At 40.9% G+C, this 24762-nt stretch overlaps 1 protein-coding gene and 1 long non-coding RNA gene across 2 annotated transcripts in view; one reads left to right on the forward strand and one right to left on the reverse strand.

Moving 5' to 3' along the window:
• Positions 1–8110, reverse strand: nop16 (NOP16 nucleolar protein homolog (yeast)). The gene is made up of 6 exons (XM_034890011.1): positions 7920–8110; positions 5680–5788; positions 3922–3988; positions 2702–2808; positions 127–416; positions 1–66 (listed from the first exon to the last, which is right to left on the reverse strand). The coding sequence occupies exons 1-5, from the start codon at positions 8024–8026 to the stop codon at positions 273–275; spliced, it is 534 nt and encodes a 177-aa protein (XP_034745902.1). The 5' UTR covers positions 8027–8110; the 3' UTR covers positions 1–66; positions 127–272.
• Positions 8111–11375: 3265 nt separating this feature from the next.
• Positions 11376–24762, forward strand: part of LOC117955490 — a 17841-nt gene continuing 4454 nt past the window's right edge. The window contains exons 1-2 of the long non-coding RNA XR_004659055.1: positions 11376–11623; positions 24390–24498. This is a non-coding gene — a long non-coding RNA (uncharacterized LOC117955490). The remainder of the gene's footprint in view (positions 11624–24389; positions 24499–24762) is intronic.

Below are 24762 nucleotides of genomic sequence, written 5' to 3' on the forward strand. Positions count from 1 at the left end.
TTTTTAAAGAATTGGTGTCGAAAAAAAGTGTGGCTTAGGAACCCAGCTCTAGAAATCTAGCATCTGCGGTCCTCATGCTGGGACTTGGGTCCCCAGGCTGGGACTTGGGTCCTCAGGCTGGGACTTGGGTCCTCACGCTGGGACTTGGGTCCTCACGCTGGGACTTGGGTCCTCAGGCTGGGACTTGGGTCCTGCTGACAGTCTAGAATAGTCCAGAATAAGCTCAGGATACAGAGAGTGATCTGAAGTCCTGGACCGGCGTTGACGCCCCCCTACTGGGCCATGGGCTCCGGAGCAGCGAGCGACTTCATGAAGTTGTCGTAGTGCTCCGGGTGGCAGCGCTTGTACTCGTTTATTTTCCTCTTGATCTGTTTGGGCGTGTCCTGGTAGTAGTTCTTCTCGTCCCGGGCCATCGCCTGCAGGGACAATAAAGGACACAAGGCCGTTGCTTTGGTTAGAACTAGAGGACCGCATTCCTGTGTGTTGGAAATGTTGAATTGGGTTGGCAAATACATTTTCAGTACTTATGAACTACAAGTTAACCCGTCTGTGCCGGATGCTTGGCGCCGACACATCACATCTACCGCCGGTTACTGCGTTGCCGACTCTGACCCTCCTGCCGGCTGCTGCGTGGAGCAGCATTCTGTACTCGTCGGTCTTTTCATGACGCGTGCAGCAGAGAACGCACCGTCATTGGTTCAGATACACAGGAGGCGGGTCTTGTTGGCTATTTAAAGCCACGTGACGACACAAAATGTGCCGTAGTTTGCTGAAAATCACGTCAATCAACCAGACACACGTGTGCGTTTGTTTATGAATGTTTGAGAGACGAGCGAGAAAATGTCTCCGACAGAGGAGGAGTTAGACAGCGAGGGCAGTGACGTTGAGGTGGAAGATAGTGAGGAGTTTGGGAGGGAGGATGTGGTAGATGATGATGATGATGATGAAGAAGTGCTGGAGGATCCTTTGCACCACGCAGCAGCCAGCAGGAGGGTCAGAGTCGGCAACGCAGCAACCGGCGGTAGATGTGATGTGTCGGCGCCAAGCATTCGCCACTGATTGGGTTAAATTCCCATTTTTATTCAACCTGGACTCCATGTTCTCGTGTCTTTGTGTCTAAGTGACTGATGGGAACATTATGAAGGGATCCCTGCAGAGAAAGACCTGTTAAACCTCTTTGAGACCTTTGTGTTTATCTGAAGTCTCTAGCGCTGAACCCACCAGACTCCATTTAAAAAAACAACACTTTTAGCGTGTATAGAGACAACATATTTATTAGGTTTTTCTTCAAGTAAAACTAGAGTTGTGATGTTTGGAAAAGTGGAAAGACAAAACAGCTTTTCATTAGTTTCATTTTGTTTCTGTCGATTTTAAATTAAGTGTATTTTACAAGGACCAAATTAGACATTTTCCCCTTAGGGGTTACATTGCAACCGGTCTGTGGCACTTAGTCCCTTAGATACACAAACATAGGAACATAGGGTCCAGGTTGAATAAAATGGTAGTTACCCTTTAATTCTGCAGCAGTAGTAGATTTGTGATCGTTAGAGTGGAGCTCTGTTTCCAGTATTGGTGCTAAGACAAGCCAACCTGCAGCTGGTGGTGATGTTATTGCAGGTGGAAGATTGTTTTTAACTCTCAGATACCGATAGCGGCCTCAGAAACCCAATCAAACCGTCGTGTGGCGTGGGCTGAGTGGAAAGTCTGCACTGTCTTCAAGGCTTCTCTTCCCATGAAAGTGTAAAAACATGTCTGATGTTGCTCATTAATTCACTTGCAATGAATCATTCATATCCAACGGGTTCTGAGTCACTACAGGTTGCATGTCAGAATATATTAAACTCAGCTGAAACCAATGGATGTGTAAAAAAAAAAAAAAAGGGGTAAAGAATTCATTTAAAACTCAAGCTTTTGGGAAATGGTTGACAGGAAAAACAGGAGGCAGGGGCGGGTTGGATCATTCACAACAAAACCAAACAAAACATGAAATCCCCCTTCCAACCATAAGTGTCATGAGTGCAACTCGGCAAGTAACGCTAAAACTTCTTCATTAACTTCAATAATCAATGGAAAATCTGAATCTATTGCACTACAGACCTCACGTTACAGCGCTTTACTTAGTTAAAATACTTCTATTTTAGGTATGTAATATAAGGTCTATTGGTGAGTAGCATTGATCACTTCGAGGGGACAAAATTGCAGCCTGATCATACTCAATATTTTGTAAACGGGGACTGTGAGATTCCTTTCAGAAAAACCTCCTTCAGCCATAATGCACTATCTATTAAAGGCAGTGCATTATGGGATACCCTTGCCCCACCTATAAGGGAGCGTCCCCCTCTGGCCTCCTTTAACAGCCGGGTACACCTGTGGCTTAGAGCTCACCAAACATGTAGCCAGCGCTAACTTGTGTTTCCATTTTTCTACTAATAAATTGTCCTGTTTTTTCTTGTTGTTTCTTCTTGTCTTTATATACTAACTGTCACTATCCTATGTCTCTTTTTTTTTACTGTAACTCCAACCTGCCTGTTGGACTGCAGATGGAAATTAGTCCTCGGGCTCCAATCTGGCACATTTACGTGTTCTGGTGTGCATCGATGTGCATTTTCCTGAATTAATAAAATAAAATAAATAATAAATAAATAAAAATGCCGGGCTAAGCCAGCGTGGTCCTTTCATCTCCCGGCTCTGGTGCTCTTACCTTGAAGTCGTCCTTGTGTTCTCGGATCATGTACTGAGTGTACTCCATCAGGTCGGAGGACAAGGTCTTGGAGTCTTTCTCTGGGCGGGCGGCCTCCTCCTCCAGCTCTGCTCAAAACCAACCCCCACCCCCCCAAACACAGGTTAGGTCAGGCCAAGAGGCAGAAACACTCCTCATGTTGCTCTCATGCAGTTAGCTTGAAATGATGCAACGGATTCCTTCTTCAATTCAACTTTTTCGGTTAAATATTTGGTGAAAAGACAAGGGCGAAGACATACAATGGGGAAAATAAAAAAATAAGTAAACCATCTCAGTGAGTCTTTGTAAAATAAGAATTTAACCCTCTCAGACCTTAGCCATTTTTTAAAAGTCAAAGTCTGCTTTATTGTCAATTTGGTTGACAGTTGACAATAAAAGACAATTGACAGACAAACGTAATATTCAAGTAAACAATATAAAAAGGAAAAATGAGAAGACATATACAATGAGGAGAATAAGAGCAGCAAAATTTGAGTTAAAAAACGTGCATCAATATAGTATAATAGTGCAACAAGTCAGGCGGTAGCATAGAGGTGCCAGTTATGTAATTTTCCCTCTAATGTTTGGGTTTTGCCTGGTCTCCTTGTGTAATAATGCTCGTATTACCGCAACACTGGGATGCACAATACAAGTAATGTATATCCTTTCTTTCAGGAGAACCTGGGCTATCAGAGTGTGTGTGCAGCAGGGAGCTCACATAGATGTATGAATTGTTATATGACTGTAAAGACAAAAGAACAGACAATTGGTATGGAAATCCCACAGGACATTTTTTATTAATTAATATATTGACTATCTATTTGCACATAATTGCAAATTTTTAACTCAATTTTTGCTGCTCTTCTTCTCCTCATTGTATATGTCTTCTTATTTTTCCTTTTTATATTGTTTACTTGAATGTTACGTTTGTCCGTGGACCTAATTGGTTAAATATGTCTTGTCTCCACCGTGGGACAGAGGGACACGTAATTTCGATCTCTTTGTATGTTTTGACATGTGAAGAAATTGACAATAAAGCAGACTTTAATAAAATAAAATAAAAAAACATTTGGCTTACGAATTTTGTTCGCCCAAGTTGTTAAATTACTCTAATGCAAATTGCAAATGCCTAGAAGCAAAACCAAGAGACAAAAAGACAGGAAGTGCACGTTAGTTTCCATGAAGAAGTAGGAAAGACTTACGGCTGATGACGTAGGGCTTGGTCACGATGCCGGCGGGAGCTCTCGTCTCCTTGTCTTTCCCGAGGAGCTACACGTGTAAACAAAATCACACGATGAAGAAGACAATGGACGCCATCGGCCGACGTGTTTGGATCAACCGATAAACACGTTTAATTTCCCCCCAAAATCATCCATTTACTTCTATTATGTGGCACGGCAGATAAGAAATGAGAGTTTTGTTTTTTCAACAATGCCATTTCACCGAACCACACCGCTACGGCCCTTGCTCCCGAGCCCAGGGGAGAGTCAAATATGAATCCCACGTGGGTCTCATGCTGCCGTGGGTTAACTGAACGAAGCCGTGCTCCAGGCTGGCGGGAAGCTGCAGCCCGGAGGACACAATTTACTTTAATTCAACGCAGGCTTGAGGCTATCGCAGCAGCAGAGCACCAGTGAAGGCAGAAACACGCATATTTTTGGAGTCAAATACATTTGATCCAGGTTTGTTTCACTTAATGAGTATTATGAGTCTGTAGCTGACATGGGTGTTTGTTTAAGGGGGAATTCTTCTGGTTTAATGGGTTTGAGCATCATAACCAACGCTCTGTTGCTCCCTTCTGGCACAGATGAAAACTACAGAGCATGAACCGAGAGGTTTTAATATCCCGACCCGTTTGATGTGGCACATTCTGCACACATGTACATCTGGGATGCTCCAGTAAAGAATAGGACACCCGGTGTTTCTCATTATACACGTTATATTTGGTGTATTTCATTCCTTTGGCAGCTGAACTGTCACTGATCCGTAGAATGATTCTTGAAGAAACCCCATTGGGTCTCGCGGTTTCTTCTATGGATCAATGACTTTTTGTCTATGTTTAACATAGTCTCACATTGCCAGACCATCCTCCACAGCGTTGTGGACGGGGGACTGGCTAGTCCACACAGCATTCTGGGAGGGGAGAGAAACATGCTCTGGTTTATTGGCATTTCTTTAAACCAACCACAATCGTCATGGGCAACGCCAAGCACCGCTCGGAGCCACCGCTAAACAGCCTTCGGGAAGAAGTTGTTTTGGTGGAACGTGTGTACGTTCAAAAGTTGTTTTAGCCGTGGGACAGAAATCTCAGGTTGGACAGATAGTCTAGCTAGCTGTCTGGATTTACCCTGCAGAGACCTGAGGACCAGGTAACCATAGTCCTCAGATTGGACAGATAGTCTAGCTAGCTGTCTGGATTTACCCTGCAGAGACCTGAGGACCAGGTAACCATAGTCATCATGAATCCTCCAGAGTTTTAGCCAACACAAAGAAAGAAGAAGGTAACGGACATCCGTCCGAAAAGAAGGACATCTGGGGGAATTTGCAGCGGCAAAATAGCAACTGATTAAGATTACTCATTTGAGTAATTTTAAGGGGGGAAAAAAAAGGCAAAATTATCTGCTTCTAGCCTGTTAAATATGAATATGTTCTAGTTGTTTAACTCCTCTGTGACAATAAACTGAATATGTTTGAGTTGTGGACAAAACAAGACAGTCTGGGTCATCTTGGACTCTGAGAAAGACTGATGAACTAATCAAGAAAATGATCAACAACAACAACGATGCAGATTTCAGGTGTCCTGAAGACACAGGAACTGACTACTAGGCCGTTGGTCTTTCTCACTCGAGCAGGTCTTACTGCGTTGCGCCGTTTAGGAGAATGGTGTCTCCTCTGAAGAAGACCCCGGGCGGGGGGGGGGGGGGGGGGGGGGGGGGGGGGGGGGGGGGGGGGTTACTTACGCTCTTCTTCTTTATTGGCAGCGTGCGGTTGGGATCGAAAGCCAGACCCATCTCCTGCAGGTTTCTGGCCATGGACTTCTTGTCGTCCCACGCATTTCGAATCTGTGAACTGAGCGAGAGGACCAGTTAGTAGAGTAAATATGACACTTGAGTGGAAAAAGGGAGGGGGGGGGGGGGCACTCGTATGTAAAGGAGCACAATTAATCACAATTCTATCAAAATCGCAATATGGACTAAGATAAGATAGATGTTTATTGATCCCAAGAAAAATGGGAAATTCCGGTCTTACAGCAGCAAAATCAGTCACAAAGCACAGAATATAAATATAAATGAAATACTAGGAAAAATATACATACAATATACATGAAATAATAATACGAATAAAGTAAAAGGAACAAATATTTGAATATGTACAGGACGGGGAAACAAAATGTGCAACTGCTTAAATAATATGCTAAAATGTTAAAATGTATGGTAGATGTAAATAAACCAGTTGTGCAGGTAGCATTAGTGCAGTAGTGTGGTGTCTAAAAGTCTTATCTAGCACCCAGAGATGACATGTTAAAAAGTGTTATTGCTGATTTCCTGTAGCGGTCCGTGCGGCATCGAAGCTGTCGGAGCCTCTTAGAGAAGCTGCTCCTCTGGTGGACCAGTGTGGGGTGCTGTGGGGACTAGTGCAATAATTGTTAATATGTGTCAAACCATTCCGAATGAAGTGTTGTTGTGCTGCAGAGACGTCCCGGACTACAAATCCTGTCCTACAGACTAGAGATGTTCCGATATGGCCTCCAACGCTGGTTTCTGGAGGTACCGGAGTTCACACACCGATGCGATACCACGTAATAAAGCACTAAAGTAAATCTATGTTAAGCTACTTTATGTTCTTTTTCTGTTAAAACTGACTGTCAAACAGGATTAAAAAAGAAAAGTTCTGTGGAGTTGCATTGTTTGTCCTCTCTAAAATAGTAAAGTGCATTTTTAAAATGAACTTGTTTGTTTTTATTGTCACAACACAACTGACGAACATCTAAATATTCATGTTAATTTGTGACAGAATTTCCAGAAATTAAAATGTCTTTAATGTGTATTTTGATGTTCTTCTGTTCTGTTGTGACAATAAAAACAAGCAAGTTTGATTTTATACTGCTTTATTGTATTATTTTAGTGAGGACCCATGTATAACTACAAATAACTAATGTATAGTAAATTGTTTTGTTATGTTTTTCTGGATTCTCTTTATTTTTAAATTATATATCGGCCGACATATCGGGTTTTTTTAATCGCCAAATATTTGTATCTAGATCGGCCTTAAAAATCGATTATCTGTCGGGCTCCATAGATTTACACGTTTTCTGAAACGTGATGTTTAAATATGCGAATTACGTATTCCTTAATTGGAACTGTTGGTGATTTAATAGAAATCTGCAGGCACAAATAGACAAAGTGACGTAAAATTAAAAATATTTGTTTGCCACTAGCTAGTTTGAAAGAAGACATGTTATGGAAGCAAAATAGCCCCAAATTTAAAAAATCTTCTAAATAGGTTGTTACATGTAGTGTCTCACTTTAAGTTAAAGATCTGAGGAGTTCACAACAAACACCGGGTAACGCCTTCTCACATGGTGCCAACACTCCCACTGTTAGCTAGCGTTAGCTAAAGGGAGCTAGCGTTAGCTAACGGGAGCTAGCGTTACATGTAGTATCTCACTTTAAGTTAAAGATCTGAGTAGTTCTTCCAACACCGCATCAAAACATCCAGAATTAGCAAACACCGGGTAACTCCGTCTCACATGAGGCTAACATTCCCACTGTTAAAGCTAAAGAGAGCTAGCGTTGGTTAGCGTTAGCTAGAGTTCGCTAACGGGAGCTAGCGTTAGCTAAAGGGAGATAGCAATAGTTAGCGTTAGCTAGAGTTCGCTAACGGGAGGTAGCGTTAATTAGCGATCGCTAACGGGAGCTAGCGTTGGTTAGCGTTCGCTAACGGGAGCTAGCCTTAGCTCAAGTTAGCTAAAGGGAGCTAGTGTTAGCTAAAGGGAGCTAGCGTTAGTTAGCGTTAGCTAGAGTTCGCTAACGGGAGCTAGCGTTAGCTAAAGGGAGCTAGCGTTGGTTAGCGTTCGCTAACGGGAGCTAGCCTTAGCTCAAGTTCGCTCAAGTTAGCTCAAGTTAGCTCAAGGGAGCTAGCGTTAGCTAGAGTGCGCTAACGGGAGCTAACGTTCCGTTCCGTTCCGTTCCACGCTTACTTTTCTATCCTCGGGTTGCATTTCTTGAGGTACTGTTTCTTCAATTTCTTCCGGTCTACATTGTAATTGAACTTCTTTCTCCTGGCGGACTGCTTGGCTTTCGGCATGTTGTTGTTGGTAATGCGTCCGCTGCGGAGGAAAAAAAGGCAACGTGCTACAGGCAGAAACCGGAAGTCCGTTTGTTTTGTTCCGCTCACGTGACGACCAACCACAACTCGTTTTCACCCTTGACTTTTTTTTTATTTTATTTTTTTTACTTTTAATAAATTTAATTTTAATTGAACCAAGCTTTTCTCACTAAACGTGACACAAACCATCATAGACTGTAAAAAAAAAAGTGTGATTCGAGTGCAGATTTGAGTCGCGCATGCGTCACTTTGCGACAAGTAGCATACAAGATGCTAACGAGAGACTTCTGTAATGTCAACACAGTAAACATGGACCTACTTAACCAAGTTGGTTCACTGGTAGCTTAGCTACAAGTTAGCATTAAACACATCAAATGCTGTCAGTTAAATGGCGTTTTAAGCTAACGTTAACATTCAAACAATCATAGATAGCTACATTGGTTTTGAAATGACTGCTAGCTTAGCAACAAGTTAGCATCAAACACAACAAAGGCTGTCATTTGAATGGCGTTTTGAGCTAACGTTAGCATTCAAACAACCATAGATAGCTACAACGTGTTGGAAATGATTTCCATCTTCTGTTATTGTGTGTAATGACAAAAGTTTATTATTTCATGGATTTCACAAATTTCAGTATGACACGTTATGCCGTAAACCGTTCAAATCTGAGCATGCGCGATTCAAAATCTGCACTTGACTCACATCGGGGAGTAACAGCAACGAATCACGTCCTCTCTTCTTCTCTTCCTCACCTCCTCGCCTGCTTAATGTCTCAGTTTTTCAAAATAAAAGCATTGACGTGTAAACAGCGCCTGACTCTGCCCTCAGATGACACCTGAGTGGAAACACCTGCAGCTGCTGCTGTTACCCTCTAGATGTCAGTCTGGGTCAGAGGATACACTGCAGCCTCATTGGTCGCCTCAGTTCTGACGTCATTCATTAAAACAGCAGCAGGGTCAAATGAACACCAGGGTCTTTTTTTTCTTCTTTTTTTTAATTATTTGTATATTTATTTATTTACATATTTTTATTTTATTTATTTATTTATTTCTTAAGATAATATATATCCACTGTATAGTGATGCATGTTTTATTTATCTATTTATTTTTTTATGCTGCTTTTTATTTTACTTTCTACTGATGCCATTCATGTTCAATGAATGTTTAACATGTTTTGTAAAATTTAAAGATGAAAATAAAAAAACAAAAACATAAAAAAAGCAACAAACAACCAATGAACACCCGGGTCCGACTCCATCGAACTGCTAAAGGTGCACTTAGGTGAAAGATTGAAGTCTGTGTCCTTCACTTACTTCTGCTCACAATTTAAATTACAACATTTTCTATTTCTCTAATCTATTTTAACTGAAAATGCTGTTAATTTAAGAGGCCTCCGAAGCCTGTTTTGGTCCTTTTTGTTGTTGTTGTGTTGTCCGCACAATTGCAAAGACCCTTTTTAGTCCTAAATTCCCCTTTTTTATTTTATTTTCTGATGTTCAGGCAGCATACTGTTCTCCCTCTGGCTTTCTTCTGTTTCCATTCCAGCATTTTAGTTTCCATTTCAGCCAATTTCCAGATATTTTCCTCCTTTGTCAACTCATCTGTAGCAACACATCAGCTTGTTATTCATCTTGCTTCCATTGATCGGTGAAGGGAAATCCACTTTCTGTGAGATGAGCCCTGAAGAGCAGCAACTCTGTATTGATTTCTGAATTTGTAACAGTGCATTCATTTTGTTTGATCGGCTACGTTCAGGGTCCCTGGGACACCACAGCGTTTTCTGAGAAATTGGATTTTATTCAAATATGGATTCAAATAGTGTGACGTGTGACATTGAGAAATACAAATGAAGTGGTTGGGGGTATATTCCCCCCCGATAATTAGCACTTCAGTCGAGTATTTGCAGAAATAGTAAATCCAACATGGAAGTCACATGGATTCAAACGTGCATGATATTTACTGCCAACGTCATCCTGGAACCTCGTGGGAATTCTTCAAACATGATCAGGAAATATCAGAAATGATCCCACGTTATTGTGAGTGATGAATAAAAACGTAACATTTCTTTTCTGGACGAATTATCATTTTTGTCTTTAAAATGTAAAAACAAATTAAAAAATACCAAACATAACTGGCATGTACATTAAAAAGCAGGTTTTTAGGCTGTCTCTAGCAATGGTAGCCCATTTTTAACCAAGCCAGCGGGTAAAAATGGGCCATTAATTAGCAATAACTGTCTTTCACAAAGTCATATGACCTGTTACACATTTACTATGTTATCCAAATGCTATAACTTGCACTATTTTATGTCTTAGACTCTTGTTTATTTAGTTTTTGTGGGACCTACTTGTGATTTCCTTTTGCACACATGTAGGCTAATTAACGTTAGCATTGTTGCAGGAGGCGTGCATGATACCCAATTAAGCTTCTCAGTTACAAAGACTGCTTTTACTCTGCTTTAATACTTAAAACACTTTAACACTGAGCTGATTATAATATATAATATATTATAATATAGTCTACTATCCGGCACTCTAACCTTAAAGATACAGATTTATGTTTTTTAGAGTGAAAGTAATCCTCAGGACGCTTAACCCTTGTGTTGTCTTCCTGTTAACCGTGAACTTGGCCTTCCAGGTCAAAATTGAAAATTATTTTCTTTTTTTTGTGCTTTTCCAATGTCTTTTATTGCTTTTTCTGATTTATTTGTAACTTTTTCCAGCTCTTGGCGCTTTAAAAAAAAAAACCTGACCTGGTTCAATAAAAGGTTTTACACTTATTCTTGGAATCCATGGTCAACAAACCTCATTTATATCAAGTTATACATACGTTTTTTAGTTAAAAAGACAGAAATTATGAATTATTTTGACTAATAGTTAAGATCAGAGGATGTTGAGTGGATCACAGATTCAAATGCTACGAGATTAAATAAAACACCCCAATAATTCAATGAAGGTAACCATTAATTTGACCTGAAGAATGTTGTATGGAATCATCCATGTTACTTTGGGGCAATTTGGTTGAATTAAATCCATATTTCAGATATAAAACACATTGAAACGAGGACAACACCAGGGTTAAAAACGAGACAGGAAGTAAGAGCGGAGTGAGACGTCTGTCTGTGACAAATGCGTCATGTTCTGTGTGTTTAAAAAAAAAAAAAATGTTTTTATTAAACAGCAATTTCAAAAAAAGTGTGTTTCTTCCTCCTTTCTGACTGCAGCTAAAGGGCGGAGGTGGAGACGGAGGAAGGCGGAGGAGGAGGAGGAGGAGGAAGAGGAGGAGGAAGAGGAGGAGGAAGAAAGAGGAGGAGGAGATGGAGGAGGGGAGGGGCTCGGACTGACACCGGACAGGACTCTGCGAAAGCAGCAGCAGAGAAGGAGGGCTGACTTGTACCTCCTTGGCCGGGCGGAGGGAGGAGGTGGTGCACGGAGGTGTTTAGGAGGGACAGACTGAGATTGAAGCCGCCGGTCGGGACCGGGAGCTCCGTCCGCCGCTGCTGCTGTAACCCCGGACATCATCAACATGGAGCTGGAGAACATCGTAGCCAACACGGTGCTGCTGAAAGCACGGGAAGGTAAGGATGGAGATGGCGGTGTGACAGCTCCTCTCCCCCCGGCACCTTACCGACACAGCAGCCCCCCCCCCCCCCCCCAGCCGGAGGGATGCCCCGTGCATTACTGAGAATAACTGCACTTCCTCTTAGCCGGCCGGTGAAACCTAGTGCTGATGCGCTTAAAGACGACCAGGATATGAATGCGCGCTGCTGTCCCGAGGGGACAGCACGACGCACCGAACTCCATTTTCAACTTCAGCCATTTAAAGTTTTCTGCGTTAAGAGTGAACGCAGACACGCGCTCTGACGCATCTACCGATTTGGCTAACTCTTCGGCAAACCGTGGCCAATTCGGCGATGAAATGTAACGTGCAATGTTTTAGGGAATTGCTTTATTGCGATACAGCCTCTGCCTTCCTTGTTGTCAGTGTATGCAATAAACTGTCAATAACATGTGTTGTAACACGCTAACCACCGTTACAGTGACGCTGAGGCTTGGTGGACAAACAACAGACAGCGGGGACGCCAAGTTAGCCACATTATGGTTTAATATTGATTAAAATAAAACACTGTTTATGAATGTATGCCGAATTAAAAAGTGGGTGCTAGAGACTTGTAAAACGTAGACAGTGTTGTGTAATGTGCACGGGCGCAATTGTAATTTAAAGTGCGCGTAAAATCGTCCGATTTAAACCACTTTTTTGGCCCGGGTCTGATTCTGAACATGAAACGCGAAGTGTGTGGTCCGGAAGGGGTTGCAGCTGTGAGATGTGACTGCGGCGACACATCGGGCTTCCCTTGCTGAGGTTGCAGCATCGTCCTGTCGTTTGCGAAACAGGATGTTGAGCCAGGGCAACTGTTCTGTGCAGCGGGTTTGTACTTTGTGCACAGAATTGCAATTCCCTACATTAAGGTTTAAGCCCTTCCGTCAAAACGGCTTCTATTTGTGAACTTATGATTGATAGGGGTAGGCCCCTGAGACCCAGGTTTTCCAGATCCAGATCACTCCAGGTTTATAGGTCAGCTAAATGTCTAAAATCTAGCCTAGCCTACCAAGTCAAGTCAAGTTTATTTTATCCATAAAAATGGAAATTACAGTGCCCACACTCGCCATCTTACCCATAAAAACTAGAGAATAAAAACAATACCACATTTACACTACAATATTATACATAAATACAATGAAAAATAAAAAATAAAATGAAAAAAACTGTACGTGTAAAGTGCTTGTTGTGCTGTCTGATAGCCCGAGGTATAACAGAAAGAGTATACCGGAGCAAATGTTCCATCTTTCAAACACCAACACAGTCTGGGCTATGGCTCTCGTGCATGATGACCCTCTTTAGTACTCACAGTGTACATTTTAAACAGGCATCTTATTGGGAACAACGGAGGCATCGTCAGAGCTCTTTGTAAAGGTCGCGGTGACTATAGTAGCAGACACAAGCATGAGAAGAGGAGTGTCGTGATCCCTCACTGCGAGCGTATCTGTGGTGCTTGTAGGACCAGGAGCCAAGCCTCTGCGTTGGCACCCGTCTGCCCAGCGTAAGTGCCCATAAGCAAGGCACCATGTCTCCCTGGACCTGACAGGCCTTGACCTGTGACGTCCCCGGGGCTGAGGCCACATGTTTATTTACCGCTGGGGAATAAAACGTGTTGTATGCTCATCGTTATTGCCTCAGCCAACTGGACAGACCAACTGGTCCTTGTTGGATTCAGGTGTACAAGAGACACATTTGCTAGTATGCAAAGATGTATAAATCTCCGAGGCAACGCCGAGATATCTGCAGCCAGGTGAAGCCAGCTAATTATCTTGTAAATTAAGTGCTTATCAGGCGCAAACACATCCAACAGAGGTCATCAGAAGATGAGGCCATTCTGTTCAATTTAAAAGACACTGCTATACTGTATTATGTGAGTTTCAGAGTATTAAAGGGACACTTCACAGATTGTACAGCTTTCAAAAAGATACATAAATACCTGAATTTTAACTGAAAGTCTGCTGTAAACTGAAGGGGTGGGTTTTAAAAGAAGTGGGCATCATCGTTGCGTTGCATTGTTAAAAAGGTAGAATCCAGTGGTGGAAGTACTATTGAGATCTTTAGTACAAGTATAGCGACACTACGGTGTAAACATATTGTGTTACGAGCAAAAGTCCTGCATTCAGAATCGTTCTTAAAGGGATGCTTTGCCGGTTTGAATCGCGCTCGGTGTCATCTTTGTGTGGTCGGCGCACGGCGCTCGGAGCAGCCGAGGTCTGTCGACATCTCAGCGGACCTCGTGATGCGTTCAGGGTCATCCAGCGGATCTCGGCAGACCTCCACTGCTCCGCTCAGTTGGGCGCTCCGTGGGCTGCGGCCCACACACACACACTGCCCACACAAAGATGACACAGAGTAAGGAAATTTAGCAATATTGCATTGATGTCGACATATATGAGACTAGATATTGTCTTAAATTTTGGAAAAGTGTTGTTTTTTCCTGGTTTTAACAGTAAAATGATGTAATTTTCGGAACAAACCAGACTGTTCTAGCTGTTCCATTATTTGCCTTTTCCCCACATAGTTATTATATCAACATAACTGATGGTTATTTATCAAAAATCCCATTGTGTGCATATTTTGTGAATGCACCAATTGTCAACCTTGTAATATGGCCACAATATAGAAATTGAGATATTTGGTCAAAATTATCGAAACATTTGATTTTCTCCATATCGCCCAGCTCTAACACAGAGCTGAATTTAAATTATCAAAGTACATCTTTAAGTATAAAAGCACAAAAGTACATGCATTTAATACACTTAAAGTACAAATGGTAAAGTACTTTTAATTAGTAAGTGATGCATTAACGTGTACATCACTTTAATGCAGGTAAAGGTGGTGCTAATTTTATATAGTACCTTTATATACCGGGCATCTTAACTTATAACAATAACACATCATCCTGTATTAGTTCATTTACATCTTGTGTCCGAAATCTAAATCTGCAAAGTAACTAGTAGAAGTAAAAAGTAGCATACAATGGAAATACTCCAGTAAATTACCGTAAAGTATCTTTAAATTAGACCTAAGTACTCCACCACTGGCAGGAGGACCCACAGTTGAGACCGAAACAGTTATTTTATGGATAACCCTGTTTTGGAATATAGTCCAAACCGTCTAATATCATGTAAATGTAAATGTGCTGTATTTATATAGCGCTTTTCCAGTTTTAACAACTGCTCAAAGCGCTTTTACATCTACAGGGAACATTCACCATTCACACACTGTGGCCGGGGCTGCCGTACAAGGTGCCACCTGCTCATCAGATAAACATTCACACACATTCACACTCCAATGCGCAGCACCGGGGGCGACTCGGGGTTCAGTGTCTTGCCCAAGGACACTTCGACAATGACTGCAGGAGCGGGGATCGAACCAGCAACCTTCCGATTGGCAGGCAACCGCTCTACCACTGAGCCACAGCCGCCCTATCATCACTAATGACTAATGCTAGCATCGACATATTGTTCTTGAACCCTGAATTTGACTTTATATATAAAAACAAAAATAAATCAGATTGGAGTTGCAGTGTAATAGATATTCAAGTATAATAATTTTGCTGCAGTAGCAAAGAAGTTGACATCCAACTACATGACAACTAAGACGACAACATGGATTAAAAATACAGGATCGGACCAAATGGGGGAATAAATACAACATTAAAAGTTTAAGTCCATGTGCCTTATGTGCAGACGTTACCTGTTCTTTAGAGTTAATCCTTAACAAAGGAGGATTTCTATCTATTAAGAGGGCAGCAACTTAAATCCTGCATTCAGGGGGTGAGAACTAGCAGCCATGATGGATTCTGCCTTTTTAAGCACATGTCTTTTGTAAATTGCAGTTTTTTAATTTTTTTAAAATTTAATCCAGGAAAGTCCCGTTGAGGTCAAAAAGCTCTTTTTCAAGGGACGCAGGGCAAAAACACAATCAATTACATTTATAAAAGTTATACGACACAGACATTTACAATGTAAACGGGTAATTTTTAGGTTCTCTCAGTCTGGATTTAAAAGCATTTAAGGAAAGAAGTTCAGATCATTTCAAGTCTTTTTGCAAAGAGAAGGAGCGGAGGAGACAAGTTGCCGTAACAGTTGGTTTCATCGGCTGAATCCCAGTGGTTTTGCTGCTATATTTATTTATCTTTTAACGTTTTCAGGGAAGACCCTTAAAAAGCCTTCTGTTAGAAAACACATTAGAATTGAAAACCCCCAAATATTTAAAGGTCAAAGAAAGAAACCTAATTTAAATAATCAATAGTTTTGCTTTATTTAGACAAAGTCCTTGTACGTTTGCTTTTGTTTACATCTAATATTCTGTAAAAATCTCATTCCTGTCTGACCTTTCTTTTTTAATCTATCTCTTAATAGATACTATATCACTAAAGTACTCCTTTAACTACAATTTGCCTGTACTTCGAATTAGCAATGTCTATTTTCCAAAGCCGGTTTGCCTTCAAAATCAAATCGCGGTTGCCTTAAAGTAGCTCGACAGCCCTTTTCTTTACTATACTGTACTACGACTTAATATACTTCAGCCCAAGACAAAGACCCCTCTGTCTCATGAAACTCTCTCTCTGAGGAACTTTAACGATCAAACGTCATGTTGTGTGACACCAGTGTTGCACACAAAGAGATCAAAAGAGGCAACGGGTTTCATTTGGAAGAATCAATCTCTCTCTGGACAGAGTGCTCACTCCCTTACTCACGTATAGAGTCCTGACTGCGTGTCCTATCTCGACTTAGGTTGCAGAAGCAATGCCTAAACTCGTTTCCTGTCCCATCTCAGACCTCCTATCTTCTCTTAACTTAAGTATTCCTAAATATAACAATAAATTAGATTCGTCAATCCGCACTCGTCCTGTCATGCCTGTATCTTTGATTAGCAGGTACTGGGAAGCTATATAATAGGATATATATTAAGGGGACCAGATTTCTCAGACATAATCCGGGGACATTTTCAGCTCAGAAGCGGATTTACCTCCAAAAAACTTCATGTTTTTATTTTTGTAAAACTTAAAACGGGGACACTAGACCTAGAGCTGTTTCCCCCAACAGACCACATCGTGGAAAGGATTCCTAAGGAGGTCGACCTTTCTGTTAAAGATTAAAATCCTTTTTTAGATCATTAAAGTCTGCGATATTGCGTTGGCTAAACCCACCAGACTCCATGTAAATAATCAGGGATTTTAGCATCGTAAAACACGGCTTTCTAAAACATCTCTGAGCTCGTCTGGAGCGACTATCGGCTCCGTTTGATCAGTGTTTTCTTTCTTTCATTCCACTTTCGGGTCTGTCAGTCACTGTGAAAACCGGGGACAAGGTCACCAAAACCGGGGACATTTCCGGGGACAGATCCAGCCGGGGACTGGTCACCCTAATATATATATATATATATATATATATATATATATATATATATATATATATATATATATATATTGTGATATAATATAAGGTCATAATATCAATGGCTCTCCATCCATCCACCCACCCAACATCCATCAACACATGTTAAAACCAGCCAAACTGACACTGATGTTCTTTAATAGAAAAATAGCAGCTGTAGGTTCAGACAGTAAGTGGTACATTTAAGGGAATGTGACAGACATCATGACACCTTGAAATAAAGTACCACTTAATGACCTCTACATACCAACCAGCAAATCTATTAGTTTGTAATTTTCCCGTGGCGTGGAACTGCTGACTTGGTTGGGATTGACACAGTTCGCCGTGTTTCTTGTTTCTCACGGATGACCTCCCTATATTCATCAAATGTTTGTGAAAGTGTGTGATCAATAGAAGAGGGGGTAATCCAGCAAGATAATCCATTGTGCTTCTTTTTGTTTTTACAGATTTAATCAGATTTTTAGTAAACGGAAATCCCGCAGCATCTTGTTGATAGGGCCGGGTATCATTTGTCTTTCGACACTAACGCGGATAAAACATCTGATTCAGTCAGCGTTTGCATGCATTCAATTTAATGGAACTCTATTAATTAATCCTTTACATTGTAAGAGGAGTAAGGTGTTCTTTCCTCTTCCAAAAGTTACAGGGTCTCGCTTTGAATGATGTTAAAAGACATGCAGCTGTACAACAATCTGGCCTAAACCAAATACTGATTAAAATGAGAGAACTCTGATTTCGAACAGGAACTGTCTGACCCAGGAAAGAAGATTTTGATCCTCGACACATTTCTTTAAAAACAACTGGGACGCCTGCGTGTCATTCCTCCTCTCTCTCCCCTTTCATGTCTTCAGCTATTCTATAAAAAGGCCTAAAATGCCCAAAAAATAATCTTTAAAAAAACAATTGATGTCTCTTACCCAGCTACTACTCTGTCAGTATATTTTTCATACTGAAAAGCTAAATTATGTTCTTGGAGATTTCTGTTTGTCAAACAAAACAAGACATTTGAAGACGTCGCCTTTGCTTTAGAGCTTGTTATGGCCATTTTTCTCTATTATTGACCTTTTATCACTCCTAGATGTAAGTTGAGTGCAGATTTGAGTCATGTATGCGTCACTTTGCAACAAGTAGCATACAAGATGCTAACGAGAGACTTCTGTGAATGTCACTAGAGAATTAAAATGGATGACTTAATGAAGTTGGTTCACTGCTAGCTTAGCTACAAGTTAGCATCAAACAGCCATAGATATCAAAAACGTTTCTGAAATGACTGCTAGCTTAGCTACAAGTTAGCATCAAACACAACAAGGATGTCAGTTGAATGGCGTTTTGAGCTAACGTTAGCAATCAGACAATCACAGCCAGCTAAGACATTTTTTTAAATGATTCCCATCTTCTGTTATAGTTTGTAATGAGAAAAGTTTATTATTTCATGGATTTCACTAATTTCAGTATGACACGTTACACCAAAAAACATTTAAATCTGAGGATGCGCCACTCACATCGGGGAGTGACCCATTTTGTATGTAAAAAAATCAAGAATGTGTTGCTTTATTTGTCCCATGCTGCCTTTTAAAATTGATTTACATTGTATAGTTGAAGTATATATTGTAGATTTAACATTCGGCATTATGTGGACAGCAAAGGAAGAACTTCATTATGCAGGGAAACAGGTTTCCTTACTGCGTATATGACATTAAAACGTTAATACTTTGAAACAAAGAAACTATATATCCATTTAATGGTGGAAATCATAAGTTTTCCCTGACTGTGTTTTACTCTTTAACATTCAACAGTCAGCTGATTGGTCTTATATGCCTCAGGAAAGAAAAACTACTATTCATAGAACATTTCATTTTCTGCTCAATAAAGACTTCAAAGTGGAGACAGAGTAGGGGACATGTGATTGCGTCTCTGACACTGGGTTTAAACAGCGGACGGGACATTTAGGGTACGTGTTGCAGGCCTTAGACCACCGAGGACCCCCAGGACCAGGGTTGACATCTAGTTTTTAAGGTCAAGCAGTAAAACCCTGCTCAAAAGTCACCAGATGCTGGTAGATGACGTCACAGGCTGATTTGATGTCAAAACATAACCATTTATGCAAGATTTGAAAAAAAAAAAAGATGGTTAAAGTTACAAGTGCCTAACTGACTCTAACTATTTTCATATATTATTATTTCTCATGTTGGTATCATCTCATCAATATCCATTTAAATGTGGTTTCAAAAGCTTTTTAATGTCAGCTGTTCAGAGTGTGGAACCGATCTGTCGTGAATACAGTGGATCCATACACTGGAGACGTGGGATCATTTAGACTAATAACAAAGGAGGAGTTTCCTGGATGAACAATGGGGATCATTGATTGGTCGTTAGGTACCACTGCCACATGAGAGCCCATCTCAGGGGACTCCCCGGTTCAAGTCGGCCATAACAACTCTCTAGATCTGTTGCCAGGCATTTGTTTGAAAAACAAAACATCACCAAAGGCAGTGGTGGTCTAAAGGTTAAAGCTTGTGACCGGGAGGTCGTTGGTTCAATCCCCGTCCCAACAGGAGCAAACGGGGATGGTGCTCCCTCATTACCAACACTGAGGGGCCCTTGAGCAAGGCTATAAACCTCCAAGTAGAGCTGATGGTTTTACATGTACTTCCAGTTATGAATGTGGAACTGTGTGAATTTGATCAAGGTGTTCCTCTGCCTCTCAGTGAACCTTCCCTGAATAAATTATGGTTAAACAGATCAAATAAAAGCTGCTTTCTTTAGAGACAGAGAAAATAATCGGTCATGATCAAATCCTAACAGAAGTCACTGCATCTCAGAGAGACTAGATTAGGTCGAGACCACACTCTATAATGTACGGAGACCCAACAAGTCTCCAAAAAGAATGCAATCGGTTCGACGATGGCGAGGAAAAACTCCCTTTCAACAAACAACATCCACCATGTTTTTCAGGCCTAAAGGACACCCACCATGTGCTTTAATGACACTGGAGGGAAGCATTCTCCACAGGACATCTTTAATTATTGATACTCTAACTCGGGGGGGGGGGGGGGCAACACTGGTAGATAAGAATCACTTCAAGGGCCAGACATGATTACTATAGTGAGATGCTTTTATTTAAATCGAGAGAGCCAAATATCTTTGACTGGATTATTGCAGATACGTCATATAGTCTTCTCAAGTACAGTTTGGTTGACAAAAAATCTTAAAGAAGTCAGGACCAAGTTCCTCAGTCATTACAGACGACAATCCCCCAAAGACGTCGGAAAAAGTGACAAAAACTAGGCCAAAATGTATTGTGAACCTAATTGGATATGCGGGCCGGATCGTAATCTGCAAGGGTCCGGATTTGGCCCCCGGGCCTTAAATTTGACACATACTCTAAATCAGGGGTTCCCAAAACTTTCAGCCTACCACCCCCAAAGTAACGGTGCAAGTGACTTAAACATATATAGTGATATAAACGTATATAAACCGCGCATGCACTATAGGAGTGAAAATCAAAACAGCTGTTCCCTTTTATTTATCTGCTTGGTTTTATTTTAAATTAAGCCACTAGTTTTATCTTGTGTTAAAATCATGGCTAACATATGCTATTTCTAATCGCTTTTTAAAATTTTAATTTTATTTCTGCAACTTGCGACCCCCCCCCGTCTCTGGCTCGTGACCCTCTTGTTGGTCCCGACCTACACTTCGGGAATCACTGCTCTAACTGAACAAGTTAGTGAACCAGTTTGACTTTTGTTCAAGACACATTCTGGTTTAAAACAAGGACCTTTAAAAAAAGCAATGTCCAGATGTGTTTTTCTTTAAATCGGTGGTTTTGTTAGGTTGGTATTGCCGTACCTGTTGTCTCATATCAGGCTGGACTTCAGGGTCTTAGAGACCGTGTCCTTCACTTAAAAAGTCCCTTTGTCCAGTTGAAAACAGCAGTGTTCAGAAGTCCCCATTGACCTCCATTGTCCCAAAGCTTCTTCTCCACCGTGTGCTAGTGTGGGAGGGTTTCTCGCTCTGTGACTAAAAGCTGCTTACAGTCTAATTACTGTACATATGTTCATCACTTTGTGGAGAATCTGTGTTTCACTGACACGCTGTTTGTCTTCATTTAAATTCCCACTAATGCACACAGCGGACGTCAGGGATCTGGTTTGCTCTGTTATCAGTCAGCTTATTGGTAATTCTGGGCCTGATGTTATCGTCTGTTTTCCCGGACACAAACAAAACATCTCCTTTGCATTGTATATTTGCCAATTATTCATTTTAAGTAGCAGCTCATTTGCAGTGTTTTGAATAGCAAATCCTGAGGCGTGGAATTGACTTTCTCTTCGTCAGAACACACAATGAGTCTGAACAACGCTCTGTTATCAGGACACACTCGGGTCTGTTTGTTTGATGCCGGAGCATTACTGAGGGCAGTCTGCCCCCCCCCCCCCCCCCCCCCCCCGACATTTCACAGCATCGCCATCCTAAACCTTCCAGCACGGATATGGCCTTTGGATGAGATCTAAAATACACCCAGAAAGACGTTTTAAAGAGAGCGAGGGTCTTTCTTTTTGCACATCCCTCCACGTTTTTGCACATTATGCACTTACCACACAGTCGTGAATTACACCCGATGTAGTTCCCTGGTCCTGGACTGGAATACCTGTTCACAAGTGCCACAAGTTGGTCGACTCCATGCATCACAGATGTGAAGCAGTTCCCAGAAATAATGGTTATGCAACCAAGTATTAGTGCAGTTATTCAAAGTAAAGCAAAACCCTTGAGTTACTTCAGGTAATGTTTGAGTTTGCAAAGAAAAATGCAAATGCCGCTTTTATTTACAACCTATTATTCCTCTTTCTTCACTTCCTGTAACGCTAGAACACAAACTTGATCAATGTTGGTCATGTTTTGAATTGGAATTGAATGTGCAGTGTTCCCAATGCAGTGATATTATGGAATTAAAAGCTATTCTAAGGATTTTAAGCGTTAGTCCCTTTTTTTGTATACGTACAGTACACGTTATCATGTTATTTGTTTCTGTATTTCCTGTTGTTGTGTAACACAACCATGTACACAGAGTGTCTGGTTGGTTAGGATTGATTGTTTTAAACTACTAATTCAAATTTCCAGACTTGTTTATGGCCCTCGCTACAACCTGACACGAAACCATTCACCCTTGACTGAGTGATATGCAGCAGGACGCACGCAACTACCCTTATTTTTTATTTTTAACTACTCGGTCGGTTATCATTTTGATCCTTAAATCTGCTGCTTCGTCTCTAAAATGTCAGACCAGGAGTCCATGACTCTGAGATTTTATGTTCACAATGACATAAAACAGAGAAAGCACCAAGTCCTCACATTAGATCAACTCAAACCGGGAATTTTGTTGCATTTTTTTGCTCAATAAATGACGTTAGTGATGACCATGTTATCAAAAATGTTACAGTTGTTATGTTTTGTATTAATTTTTCAGCTTTCAGGCACCCAGTGTTGTTTTTCTTCTATTCATTTCAGTAGAAAATGAACTTGCAGGGACTTGATGTTTTGATGTAATGCAGTGAGCGCCGTGTTGGCTCTTGTTCTTCTTCTTCTTCTTGTTGTTGTTGCAGCGGTGAACGTGCTCGGGAAACTGCGTCACTGTGCAGCGGATCACAGGCGCTGCGAGCTGTTTGAAAAGCAGAGAGGACAGGAACTTCCTCTGGGTTTTTTCTTCTTCTTTGTGTTGCGTTGTGATTGCTCGAGTGACGCTCGCTCTGTTGTGTTTACTCGGCTGCCGTTTCATAACAATGATGTGTGTGGCTGCACAGACATGTTCTACCATACCAAGGGCCGGGTAATAAAACATTTGAATATTAGAACCCTTAAAGGGACCAGTAGAGAACTTCATTTGATACCTTTTTGTCTCTACACTAGAGCACGACTGATATATTGAGGGGCCGATATTATCGGCGGATATTAGGCATTTCTTGATTTATCGGTATCAGCATTTATTATGGTTGATTTTATAAAAATGTTTATATTCATTCATCAGAATCATTAATAATGACAAATTATTCTGATAAATGAATATTTAAAAATCAAAAACGGAGTGTCAACCATGTTATGAGCGTTGGCGTTGCATAGTCTGTCCACCAGAGGACGCTCTACAACGTCCCTGTTAGTGATGTTGTTGCATAGTCTGTCCACCAGAGGACGCTCTACAACGTCCCTGTTGGCAACACTGATTTTTTTATTCATATCAGTAGCGGTCTTAACCCTCGCGTTGTCTTCACTTTCAGGACCCTCTCATCTCCCTCTGGTTAAACTGACCCGTGACTTTTTGGGGGTTTTAAAAACAATTCTGAAATAAAGTTTTACTTCATAATCTAATAACAAATATTGTCTTTATCTCAATTTCAAACAGCTGAGAAGACATATATGTTTAGGGAATGCATCAGTCTCTACTAGCACACTATTAAAAATGGAAACGGGATTCGATTTTAATCATGAGGTTATAATTAATGTTAAAAATCCATTATGTGATCACTGTTATCTTGGAACAAGTGGTCATATCCAGAATAATTTTCTGAAATGAGTCAGGAATACATTTTTATGACAGAAAATAAGGAAACTCTTAAAATATTGATTAAATAACTGTTCAAAACTGTACAATGAAGTATCATTTGGGCCGATCACACGTCGCAGTAAATTGACAAACGCTTGATGGTGATTGGCTGCGAGCAAAACCAACAAAAATATGTGTTTTTTTCTAGATCTGGGTACTTAAAGGATCAAATGATGCCAGGTATCATTTGACTGTTTTTAACAGCGTTCTTTCACTACATGCCTTAAAGGTATCAAGATAGTATTGTATACTGACTGTATGGTTTCTGGTGTGTGTGTGTGTGTGTATGTGTGTGTGTGTGTGTGTGTGTGTGTGTGTGTATGCGTGTATGTGTGTGTCTGTGTCTATGTGTATGCATGTGTTTATGGGAGCGAAGGCAGGTAGATATATGGTACATGTACTGTATGTATGTATATATATATATATATATATTGAATATGGGAATTTCTTGTTTGCATCATTTCCAATAACTTTGGAAGATTGTGCTGAGATGAACTGTACATCATCGAATTTATCTGTTATTTTAATTTACATATATATATATATATATATATATATATTTTTTTTTTCCCATGTGTGCATGTATGTGCTGACGCCATGCCAACCCATGAAACCGAAACCTGAGTCTGTTAGTAAGTTACAGCGCTAACCACCAGACGCGTGTTCTACGTGCACATCTTTGTCCCAAAAGCAAAACACCATTCTCAAACTTGAGTTTCACACCATGTTGTTTTGTGTTGCAGGAGGCGGCGGGAACAGAAAAGGAAAAAGCAAGAAATGGAAGCAGCTGCTGCAGTTCCCCCACGTCAGTTTGTGTGAAGAGCTGCGACAAAGTATAGGTAAGATGATGACGTCCCTCCCCAGTCTGACAGGGTTGCTCATGAGGATTAACCCCCGCTTAAGCTGACTAAAAAGAGGAATAAAGAAGATCATCTTTTGGAAATTCATCTTATTGCCTTAATTAAAAAAATTGGAAAAATTCAAAATTTAAGGACACCAATTTTAGTATAAGTATACACCCCCCTATGTTAAAATACATGTATTTTAACATAGGGGGGTGTATACTTATGCCCCTGTATTTTAACATAGGGGGTGTATACTTATGCCCCCTGTATT

This window comes from Etheostoma cragini, chromosome 13 (genome assembly GCF_013103735.1).
Source record: "Etheostoma cragini isolate CJK2018 chromosome 13, CSU_Ecrag_1.0, whole genome shotgun sequence".
In the NCBI taxonomy this organism is placed as follows: Eukaryota; Metazoa; Chordata; class Actinopteri; order Perciformes; family Percidae; genus Etheostoma; species Etheostoma cragini.